We start from the raw sequence: 12,673 nt of genomic DNA, 5'->3' as shown, positions 1-12,673 counted from the left end.
CTAGTAATACACACACCTCCTGGGGACAAGAAAAGGGTTTGCCAAAGCCAAGACTTAGCCTGCCAATAATGAAAGGAAACAACTGTGTTGAAAAACAGTAAGAAGAATCAGAGAGGAAAAGGAATTTCCTGGGGTTTAGGCCGTGTTCTAATGGCATTTTACTCTGCTGTTGCCAAGACCAGTTGTACATAGATAGTGTAGGTGAATGCTCATGGCTTGATAGGAGTCACAGAGTCCCCATTCAAGTTCTTTCCCTTCAATCAATTTCTCTCACACCGGAAGAGCCATGTTTAGAAATACGGTATGCCTCTATAAGGAATTAGTGATGGGTAGAGAATACAAATACCTCTTGGGAAGGTAGTTTACTGTTTTTCTTCATTAGCAGCCTAATTTTAGGTTAATGGTATTACCCCGTAAGGGCATGCATAAGGAGCTAAAGCAAAGCAATTCAGAGCATTGCCTGAAAGTCTAGAATCTGGAGGTTAAAATAAATAAATAATTTTTTAAAATAAATAAATATACAGTCCTAGTCAGCCAGGGAAACACCAAGAGTGTAGGATATTACACAGGAGGGAAAGGATTAGCAAAAATAATCCTGAAGGAGAAGAGGACACTGAAAAAGAAGAGATCATTGAAAAAAATTACATTAAAAAAAAAACTTCCTGTGGTACATGCTGAAAATAACAGGACTAGAGCTCATCAAAATTTGTAATCTGAACATTTTTTCCTGTGCTAACACTCACAGTGGTTCTAAACCAAAGCTGTGACTACAAAAGAAGAAGGAAAAAACATGTTGATGAGATTTAGAAATCTAAAAAATAGAATTTATCATAAAATTATACTGGATCTGTTTATTTTTTTAGTTATTCCAGAAAGAGTCCCTTCTCTTTATGTCCTGCTAAATTAATTTGAACAATGGTATTAAACATTTCTGTTGTACAAACATGCTGTACAGCTTCATGAGCACAGCAATTCAGAACACACACTTGACTGATAGCTATGGCAAGTACACTAGCACTTGTGACGCCTATTTCTAGCATCTCAAATCACTCCTGAAAATCATAAGCTCGAGGAATCTATCATATACTTCCATAATACAGATTGAGAATTGATTTGCTTCCATGATCTTTGTGAAAGGGATGACTTTATAATTGTCTTTAAGTCCATCAGAAGTAAATGAATATTTTGTGCCCATGTTAACTGAAAAGAAGAAACTGGTCTTTACAACAGTGATGTGAACTATAGGAAGAAGTTACAAAATTTACATCCTCAAAGAACTTTGAGAGAACAGATTAGATCAGTAGTTCTCAACAGAGGTCAATTTTGTCCCCTCCCCAGGATATTTGGCAGTGCCTGGAGACATTTTTGGTTGTCACAGCTGTGGAAGGGTGGAATCCAGTGAGTAAAGGCCAGAGATGCTGCAAAATATCCTACGTTTCACAGGAAAGGCCCCCATAAAAACAATTGTCCAGCCCAAAATGTCAGTAGTGCCAACGCTGAGAAACCCAAGAAGTTCCTTACAGCCTTAGGACTCTTAAAAAATCCCGTCTGATTATGATCAGTTCAAGGAGACATGATCAGGGTATCTCAAAGATGAATGAATTCTTTCATGCCACTAGACTGTTTCAAAATATTGTAAGTAGGTCATTGATTCAGTGTGCTAAATAGCTGAATCAAGTTAATCCTAAGTGCATTTTGGAGAATATGGAGAATATCTTAATCATTGGGCAATTCTGGTACAGAAATGTACTTTCTTTGAAAAGGAATACCTAAATTTTAGAAGAAAGTTTCCTGAATAATTGTCAGAAGAGAAAAGAAATAGAATAAAAAAACAGACTTCATTTTTTTACACTGAATTCCCACACAGACCCAAAGAAAATATCTACGTTAACATGAGGTTCAAATAAGTAACTGTTGGTATTTTTTCCTAACCACAAATATCTTCAAATAACTTAGTCTCCTATGTGTGTTATTCATGTTTTTCTAAAACTTTAGAGCCATAGCCTATTATATTTTTTACCATGCATAATAACAGATAATTTCTATTCATTGATTTTTTAAAAAAAAAAATTAGGAGTAATTGAATATAAAATTCCAGGGAGCATTTGCTATGCCTTACAACCTGTGCCTTCAAGAAACTCTGTTTATGAGTCAGAATGACTTGAGAGCTATCCAAGTACTGGGTTGTGATTTTTTTCCTCATTCCAGTGCCAACTTAGATCTTAAAGAATTACCCAGGTTAATGAGAAAGAATTCTGAAGACTGTCACTACTAATACTAATCCCTGGTAGAAATGCACAATAAATTTATTGACTGCCTGGTGGGAAGGGATAAGAGCAGAATAGATTTCTTGAAATAGTCTGTTGCTTGATTGTTTTGAGGGAATTATATTTGGATACTCTATTATGAGGAAGTGAGATAAATTGTTTATTTTCTGAATTTTTTAGCTAAGAATGAAACCTTGGCACTACCTGCTGAATCTAAAACACCAGAGATAGAAAAAATCCCAGCACAGCCCGTAACAGGTAATGAGATCCCTACGTTATTAACTTTGAGAAAATAAATAATGTATTTTCAAGTAGTAACTGATTGACAAGCCTGTATTTTTTTTTCAGTGAAGAGCCAGTAGGAAATTCATTTTGATCATAAGCACACAACAGTAGGAGATTCTGGGTCTTTAATGTTTGGAAAAACAGCAGATGCAAATGAACCATTGAATTCTATAACTGATATGTAATATGGAATATGTATTTTTCACTTTAAGTGAAAGTTGTTACCGCAACATTCTGAAATATTTTTATACTAAGATGTAACACCATGGTTTGGGTGCTTTCCTTTTATAAGAAGACACGAGAGCATGTTTTCATTTCTTCACTTTCACAAGTGATTGGTTTAGCAAAATGCCATTATCCCTCATAAATCCATAGTTTAATATCTATGAAAATACCTTGGAATCATTTAGTAACAATGTCTCTTGAAGATTAACAATGCTCATGTAGAAAATACCTAATAGTTCAGTAAAAATTCTTTAAAGAATAAACGCAGTACGCATTTTCCCCAGTTTATCAACCATTACTAACAAACATTCAGCATGTCTTATGTGAATGAACTGCCCAAGTCCAGCCCACTGGGGACACGTTATTCTCTGAACTACAGAGTTTTTGCCAGAGCAATACCACTTCAGCCAGAGCTCTGTGAAACAAATATCTGGCAAGAATTCCTCCAAATCTACATTTAGCAAAGTAACTCCAATCTAAAGTGAATTTCTTAACCCATAAAATTGCCATAAATTGAAATATCAGTGATATTTACCTTCTACTAAGCTCTTGGACTCCTAACTAGTCCAAAGAAAATAAAGATTGGTGGGGAAATAAAATGGCTTGATTTCAAGAAACCTATTCAAGTAGAAATATTTCTGACAGAGTAAGAAGTACTTGGTCCTACCTAAAGGTGAGAAATGGACCTTCCATCCCCCACCTTCATGGGAGCTGGAACAAGGGTAGACTCTGATGCTGGAATAAGCTATTTGAATGAAATTCCTAGGTAGTTTTCTGATTTCAGTATAATTAGCCAATACCAAGAAAAGTATTCCCAACTACACTTCTTCTCTTGGCATAGTATCTGATGGGAGAGTCAACAGAGTTCTTAGCTCTCTGCCAAACCTTCCTCAGGATTTTCCACTTCAGAAACACTTAGGCAAACACCATAATTCATTATTCAGTGTCACTGTGTGTATTTCATATCCTTACCCTACAAAATTCTGGAATTGTGTAGCTCACAATTCATTCCAAATCTCAATGATCCTGGTTCTTATTCCTCAAAAACTATTTACCTGAAGGTCATCTTTACCTTTGATCTAGCACTTGAAACAACCCTGTGACTGAGCATTTGAATCCTCATAATTTCAGCCCAGTTCCAAGCTTTGCATGTTGACTACAGTTTGGAAGAGAGAAGTCTTAAAAATGTAATAGTTCTAAATAAATCTTTTTGACCTGGGTCATTATGTTATCTGCCCATTTATTAACTTGTTTAATAAATATTTATCATGTGCTTGCTTACTATACTGCAGACTTTGTGCTAAGAAAAAAGGGCAGACCCAAAATTATGATTAAACTGATAAATGCTTCCATGGCGGTCAATTCCACGTGCTTTTTGGAACACATGGAAAGTGGACAAACCCAGAAAGGAAGGGTTGGGAGGAGGTGTCAGTTCAGACACAAGCCAGGGAGCCCTTAATATAATTAACTTGAAAAGAATTAGTCCGTGTAAGTGTCAGTTCTAATTCTAAAAGGCAACAAAAGTGCCTTATGGTCTTGAGTTGTTTCATCATTTATCTTAATTTGTAAAGTCATCTTTTTTAGCTTCCAGTGACTCCTGAATCAGTTCCAAGAACCACTAAACCCACTGTGTCTAGTGCGTTAGACATTTCAGAAACAATACCGGGTAATTCTAAGAACTTTTTTTCTTAAAAAAAAAAAGAACATCCCAACCATCATACAAAAGTAACCCCAATGCCTTGGCTTCCCATCCTCCCCACTTTCTTTCCTACCTTACTGGCAGTAGTTCATCTTCTGTTTCTCAGACCAATTCCATTAAAGTGTTAACGACATACCTTGATCCTGATGACTAATATTCTAGGCAGCTCTGGTTGCTATATGCTAACTGTACACCCTTTTTACCAGTCTCTTGGGAGGTATAGAAAAACAACGCCAGCCTTTTAACCTACAAAGCTTGGAGGAGTGAGAGTCTTGACTATGTCTGTGCTTTCCATTTCAGTTGGCTTTTCCAAGTCTTGTGTGTACTAAACTTAAGGAGAATCTCCCAAAGTGACATGCCTTTTACTAAGAATTTCATGTCTTGCAAGTTAGCTGCTTCTTGGCCCAAGAGAATCTAACCTGCTTTATTCTCTTCTGCAAAAAAAAAAAAAACAGGAGCAGCATGTACGTATTTTGTTCTGTACTTGTGATGTTGATCTTCCATGCCACACCATGGCCATTTGAACGTATACCTTCAAATTATAACTATGTAAAACTTTTTCCAGGGAAAGACAGCTATTTCCATGAAAGGCACCAGCTGCGCAATGTACCCTCTGCTATGAGCATGCCTCACATGACACGGTTAAGCCACAATGTCAAATCCCAACTCAGGGAGTTTCTAACTGAATTCTTCTTTATTGCAGTTCTTAGGGGAAGGATCCCCGAAACACCGCAAACTATTTTAATACCTAGGTTTGAATTGCCACTGAGCATTCTAGGTAAAAATTATTAAACACTGCAGCTTATTATTACCTTGGAAATATTATGCATACTTGAAAGAAGTCCTTAGGCTAATTCATTCAAATTTATCTCCTCACAGAAAAGAAGGGACACATGGCTTATAGAACAGTAAACTCTCCAATACCAAACCCTTAAATGTTATAAATTCTTTATTTTATAATCTAGGATCCTAAAGAGTCTTTCTCTATGACAAATCCTTTGGTAATTTTTCTTGGGGGTAGTCATATTTTGATATTATATTTGATTCTTTTAATTCAACATTATTGTGTCACTGAATAAATTATTTTCTATATTTTTCCTAAATATCTTTTTACTCAACTGTTTCTCTTGAAAGAGAAGATATATTTATGGTATTTCTGCAGACTGCTTCTTAGAATCCTTAGAATTTACGTGCAATATCAAAAAAGTTGTTGGGGGAGCTTAAATATAAAGTCACATAGTTACTGAAATTCTATTTTTAAAAACTATTAGACAGACATTTTCTAGTTCATATGTGTTTGGTGCTTGACTTGAGTTTAAACTTAATATATCTGAGAACACACATACGCGTAGCTGAAGAAATTAGGACACTAGTTTAATAAGGGTGAAAAAAAGAACCCAAACTCCTCACATGCAGTGGCTTGATTATACAAAATAGAAAAAGAAGCTGTCTTATATTATCCATCATTGAAACACAGGAGTAAGAAATATATACTAGTAAACAGTCCCTTACCTTACCTGAGTAATTTGCATTTGTGTTTGTTTTTGAAGCTTGAGATTTTAAAAACCTTTTCTCTTACTCACACTTCAAGCCATAACATTTCTTGTGTGTTTCATTGCAGCTCCGAAAAGGCTTCCAGAATTTCCTCAGGCAAAAACACCCTTCCCTTTTGAGAAACCTGGGGGCACCTTGGGTAATCACAGCACCTTAAATCTGGTGTTACCACATGGGTGGTGATTGCTTAATTCTGTAGGACACGTTTACTGGATCTTATCTATGCAAACCTCAATGAACTGCTGAATTCAGTCAACTCAGCCAAACAAGTGGTTGATTGGTTTAAAAAAAAAAAAAAAGCCAAAAACAACTATTTCTCTGATTGGATTTTCTACAAATTCAGTAACAATTATCAATCTATTAATTCCATATATAGCCCATTTAGTTAGTTTTCTGTCCTCAAAAAGGTGAGAGTATGACACCAAACTCTAGTCTCCTTCTAGTCTCTACTCAAATGCTCTCTGAATGGGTGTATATTGATTTCTTCTTCCTATGTGGTAATGTTTAATTGGATCAGTATGTGTTTTTTATTTCAGGCTACTGGTAGCCACTTAACCACACCAGCAACCTATTTCTGTCTCTTTATCCTCCCAAAAAAATTCTCAGTGAATTCCATTTCTTTTTTGCTGTAGCTTCAAGTCCAAAGCCATGGATTGTGCCTACAAGTAAAATATCTGAAGATTCCAAAATTCTGCTGCCTCAAACTGGTAATTGCATTCTTTTTTTAAAAAATAGATTGGAGCAACAGTATGGAATAACTTCTCGTTTTTATTTTTATAGGTTGTTTAGTTGATTATCCATATACTTTGTAGTAAATGGTAAAGTTATAATCCATTCTTGATGCTTAGATGAATTTCATTTTTTTCAATACAAAAGCAAAATGCTTTTGCATTTGTTTTAAAGATCTGTGTTTTAATGTCTGGATATACAGTTAGAAGTCTGGCTAGAAGATGAACTGTGAATTGGCTCATTGAATTTCTAGAGATCTCTTTAGTGACATGAGAGCAGTAACAAAAATAAGAATCCCATCGTGATCTGATTTAAGAGTATGAATTTAATATTTCCCTTGCAGTTAGATATTTGCCTCTTTTTCAGTAAAATATCTAATGAACATTTGAGAGTTTACTTTGTGCAAGATGTTATTGCTGAAATAATAAAATATGTAAACATAAAATATGTCCTAAAATATGTAAACATATTGTGATATAGAGGAAAGACCACAGGTCTTGGCACTAATACTGGACCTTGGTTCCAGTTCTGGCTTTACTACCAACCACATATTTTAGCTATTTTTCTCTACTTTCCTGGATCCTGGTCTGCTCTTTTGTAAACTATAGCAGTTGGCTTTTTCTCCCAAGAATTCTTGTGTTCCAACACTAAAATTGATTGAGTGAAATAGCTTCCTTTTTAAAAAATAGATTTTTCTCAATTAAAGAGTTTTTGCATTTACGTCTTTTCTTTGATGTCTAGTGGTCAACTAAAGAAAATATTCAGCATGTGAGAATTATAAGAAAACCTCACAAACCATTTTGTGTGATTACTTCTATGACTTTTGTTTTACTTATTTGTATTTTAATTTTGTGAACCTTCTAGTGGTGATTTTTTTGAGTACATGTAATTAGTATATAATGTAGTTAGAAGTTCATGTAATGATGTTAAACACACCCCCATTCGGTGGTATCCTCCAGAAAGGAGTCCAGCACAGGATTGGTTTGAGAAAGGATGAGAATGAGCCTACAGACACATAGATCCTAGTCAAATGATCCTTTCTCTGGTGAGTGTAATTGATTCAGATCTTAGCAAAAGATACAAGGATGGCATCAAATGAAGTAAGCATGTCTGTTACGGTCCTCCCTAGTTTACTCACGTGGGAAAACACTTATAAGTTGGTTATAGTTGTCAGCCAATACAGAGAAGCCTTAAATTAGGTCTTTCTAAGCCTTGATTCCCCATGTCACTGACCCTGAAATTCTAGTGCCATTACTCAATGTGGGTGCAAGAACACCTTCAGAATTCAGGTCACCTGAGTCTAAAATCCAGGCTCTGGGTGGACTTTCATACTGAGCCTCTAGTTCTGTTAACACAGAGGCACAGCTGCACTGCAGACTGTGGAACAATGCTAGTCTGTGGGCGTGTGTGATGGTTTATCTGCTGCACTGTGGCCCAGCTGGCCTGACCCCCACATCCTTTACAAGTATCACATCTTCCAAACCAAAGACTGTTGGGGCCCACTGAGTTAGTAGAACACTTAGGTCCCTTTTATCTCTCAACTTCTGGGCTGTACACACAGGGCATATAAGGTCTTCCTGGTTTCTCTTGAGCAGCCTCTAGATTTTTGGTGTTTATGATTATTTAAGAGCAAACTGACCAAAACCTCCAGGAAACCATTTATGAAATTTCAATGCCTAGGATATGAATTATATATAAGCCTGAATTGAAGCAAGCTTTGGGGGGGTAGGGAAAATATGTTTGCAGGTGAATGTTGTAGAGTTACAAAGAGACAAAGATAGATGAGATTGGAAATCCCAGTAAAAGATAGGTTCCTTTTGCCTTAATTACAGAAAAGGAATATTCCGGTTTTGCCCGGTGGAGTATGAATAGTTGCTAATGCCGCAGGAAGCAGTTTCATTATTCAGCTGCTTCCCTCCTGCTAGGGCCACCTTAGGCTGCCAGAGAACTTCAAACACTGTCGACTGCCAGCCGTCTCTAGATGAAGTGTGTGGGCCTGTCATGGGCTGTAACAGTTCAGTAGGTGTGATTGCAGGCATATGCATAAGCCACAGAAACTTCGTAGCCTGCCCTTACAACATTGAATTGTTATGACTGGGCTACTTGGTATGATGTTTGGAGAGAGAGCGTTGGCATCACCAGGGAGCTTGTTAGAAAGGCAGAATCCTGGGCTCTACTTCAAATCTGTTGAATCAGGATCTGCTTTTTAACAAGATCTCCAGGTGATTTGTATGAGCATTAAAGTTTAAGAAGCACTGCCTTATCACTGTGGTCTGTAATACTTCACATGGTACAGATATGAAGCATCGAATGTGGTCAGTTATAGGACAGGAGGCCTGAAATCAATGTAAAATTGGTTTCTTAAAGTAGGCGATTAAGTATTTCTTGTTTCTGCTAATATTTTTAACACTCCCATCTACCTCTTGTATAAATGTTCTGTGGCATCTTCCTAACGTGTTAAATTTCAAATTAAAATTTATCAAATGTGTTACTTGTGATTTAAGGAGTTGGTATATTCACACAACCCTTTTATTCATTTCAGCCTTTGGTTCTCAATTGATTTTGTGTGAATTTACACAGGCACTAAGTTTCTATTTCCTATTTAGTTTCAACATATATGATTATTATATTTTCCAGTTACTCACATGGCTTCCTAATGCAATTATTTGAGAATTAAGGAGAGAGAGAGGCAGAGATAGTACTTGAATGCCAGTCCATAAAATCATTTGTCTCGTTTTTAGTTGTTACATCTTTTGAAGAAATGATATATTTCAGCTGGTATTAATGACATTATTATAGCGAAATGAACATATTTTGTTTTCTCTGTTGGCATGCAATGCATCTATATTTACTATGTCAATTACCTTCAGCCAAAGACCACCAGGAACACACCTGTATTTGAACAAAGTTAGGTTTATTTACTTTTTGTAACAATGGAGAATGCAGACCACGAGGAACTGTGGATCTGTTAGTAAGAGGATGTTATGGGATTTAGTCTTGTGTTAGGTGATCCTGGGGAGTGTTTAAGGAAGTGAAGCTTTGCTCTGAATTGGATGCTGTCTGAAAATAGGAATAATTTGTGACAGAATATCTTAAGAATTCTTAACTAGAAGGCAAGAAAAGAGGAGTGAGACTAAAGCTGTGACTGGTAAAGATATTGGCCAGAATATGAGGACAGTAATTTTTGTGTTCATGCGTTTGTGTCCCACACAGTTACAGAATGGTCTTGTTTTTGTCTTGGTCCATCTTTGTCACCAAGTGAACTTGTCTGATGTTGATGTTCTTTTCAATTGTCGATGTTCCGTAGGTGAACACAGCAGCCTAGCTGTGAGTGCCTGACCAGCACCTGGATGCCAGGGGCTGCTTGTTTCTTTATCAACCATTAAATGTGGTTTATCAGTACCTTTTGTAAAACTCATTTTCCTTCAACGTTTACTGGATTTGTTTTCCACATTTACTTCATACTCTGTATCAAATAATCAGAATGCATGCTCTTAAAAAGATTTCTGTATTACTTTTGTCAATAAAAAGTTATGTGGAAATTCTAACTTGCATGTTGAATATTGAAATCATTTCAGTAGTTGATGGCAAGAGTGGGACAGGGTATTTGGAATTTGGAGTGTCCTAGGAAATCTGAGAAGTGCAGTCATCAAACATATTCTTCCCTACTTTTAGTCTATTGGCCCCAATCCTTCATTAGGGCTGCATTTTGTGATCTCATTATTTGTAATTGTACTTTGTTTAAACCTTCTCTAAAGTATGTTCAAGTGGGATTGACTGATTTTGCTTTCCTTAGCAAATCCACCTTTTCTTAAAGGACAGAAAGGAAATTATAAAAGTATGCTCTTTAACTATATGCCAGAATGTAAATTTATTTATAAATTCTAAATTAAAAGAAAGTTGGCCATATTTTAGAAATACTTAAGTGCTTATAACAGTCATTCAGAAAAGTCCATCTTTCTGATGATGCAATAGAATTGGTCTTATGTTCTACTGGAAGGTAGCCAGTAGAACATGGTTGGAGAAGAAGGATAGAAATCAATGTTCTGTTTCTGGCTTCCTAATGCTACCAGTGTTAAGCATCCTTAATTTACTTGGCCATCCCCTTAAAAGACCATCATTTAGTACCAGGAGGGATTTGAACCTTAATCAAATTAAAAAAAATGGTTTCTTCATATAACCCAAGATGACCCAGTGTGCTTATTTGCATCCTTAGAAAACTCTCCAGCCTGTTCTTCCCCTAGCATGCCCAGACAAACTGACTTTTCCCTCTAATTGTACAGTAACTTATTACTAAGATGACAGTTCCTTCTGGCATAATTATTTCCCCTTGAGCAATAAACAATTATCTTTAGAGACTTCCCTTGACAGAACTGAGGATGGTCTGCCTCAGTCTTTTCATTAGAATCCACATTGGGAGCTCCCTTTAGGAGTTCATTACTAATTATTTTCAGTGTTTCATTCTTTCAGTACTTTGTAGAACTTTAGTAAATTGCTATATGCACTTAAGCTCTATAAATTATTGAAAGCCTTGAAAGCTGAAGTGATCAGCATGCCTGAGGAGTGGTATACTGGTTGGAAAGTTTCGGCCACAAGTGGTTTGCTCACAGTGGTTGAAAAGAGGTTGAACTCTACATTTGGACCTTATTGTCTTCCTATGAGGTGTTGATTAGCATAGATCTGGCCCACCAGACTGAATTAAGCCCTAGAGAGGAGAAAAAATAGGAGTAAATGGTGGTGTTGATGCTTTGAGATCAGGAAAATAGAATTTAAGTATAGCAGATGGTTTACAGATTTACAGTGGCCTCTTAGAGATTTACAGCTGCAGCCTTTGGTTTTGCTTCATGAGCATTTTCTTGCAGGCAATATATTCACAAATTTCAAGGCCAACCTTGAAATTTTTCCATGATTTGAAGAGAGCTTTATGTACTTATTTAAATGGTACTGAGAACTCTGTGTGTGGTGTTTATAACTGCTTTTCTCATCCAGCTACTTATTGATGGTCCTGTTGTATTTTCCCCTTGTGTCTTTATATGTGTGTTTAGGATTCTATTTCCATGGCAGGGTATGGCCACGCAAGCATATGGCAGGTCATTGTGTAGTAGAGGGAGAGATTTGTGTGCACACATATGTGTGTTATAAAATAATTAAAGGATCTGTTCATTTATTCTCATCTATCCTTACTAAGAGCATAAACTACCCAACTGTCAAACTCATTGTTATTTGTTCATTGTAATGGAAATCTTGCCGATTAATTCCATTGAGTCTTCCCATGTACAAGGCTCTGGGGTAAACTTTGAAGTCCATAAAGAGCATGACAGGCACAATTTCTATCCTAATGAGGTCACGAGGTCCTTCATCTAAGAATTGATGTTTAAAAAGGAGTCTTTATACATATGCAGTCGAATATTATTCACCATAAAAAAAAACAAGATGGAATAATGCCATTTGTAGAGACATAGATGAACCTAGAGATTATCATACTAAGTGAAGTAAGTCAGACAGGGAAAGACAAATATCATATGATACTACTTACATATGGACTCTAAAAAGTGATACAAATGAACTTATTTACAAAACAGAAATGGACTCACAGACATAGAAAACAAACTTATGGTTAACAAAGGGGAAAGGGAGTGAGGAGGGATAAATTAGGAGTTTGGGATTAGCAGATACAAACTACTATATATAAAAGAGTTAGGGGCTTCCCTGGTGGCGCAGTGGTTGAGAGTCCGCCTGCCGATGCAGGGGACACGAGTTCGTGCCGTTGTCCGGGAAGATCCCACATGCCGTGGAGTGGCTGGGCCTGTGAGCCATGGCCACTGAGCCTGTGTGTCCGGAGCCTGTGCTCCGCAACAGGAGAGGCCACAACAGTGAGAGGCCCGCGTACAGCAAAAAAAAAAAAAAAAAAAAA

The 12,673-nt window shown here is 36.6% G+C and overlaps 1 protein-coding gene across 3 annotated transcripts in view; it reads left to right on the top strand.

The window, feature by feature from the left end:
• Window positions 1-12,673, top strand: part of ABI3BP (ABI family member 3 binding protein) — a 262,119-nt gene that overhangs the window by 131,955 nt on the left and 117,491 nt on the right. For all 3 annotated transcript variants that reach the window (XM_029213847.1, XM_029213848.1, XM_029213849.1), the window contains exons 10-12: window positions 2,448-2,525; window positions 4,369-4,443; window positions 6,663-6,737. In XM_029213847.1, coding sequence (XP_029069680.1) covers window positions 2,448-2,525; window positions 4,369-4,443; window positions 6,663-6,737 — 228 coding nt within the window. The remainder of the gene's footprint in view (window positions 1-2,447; window positions 2,526-4,368; window positions 4,444-6,662; window positions 6,738-12,673) is intronic.

The sequence above is a fragment of the Monodon monoceros genome, unplaced genomic scaffold, assembly GCF_005190385.1.
Source record: "Monodon monoceros isolate NGI ecotype Baffin Bay Population unplaced genomic scaffold, NGI_Narwhal_1 Super_Scaffold_11, whole genome shotgun sequence".
In the NCBI taxonomy this organism is placed as follows: domain Eukaryota; kingdom Metazoa; phylum Chordata; class Mammalia; order Artiodactyla; family Monodontidae; genus Monodon; species Monodon monoceros.
The sequence above is the reverse complement of the archived record's forward strand: the minus strand, read 5'-3'. Positions and strand labels throughout refer to the sequence as shown.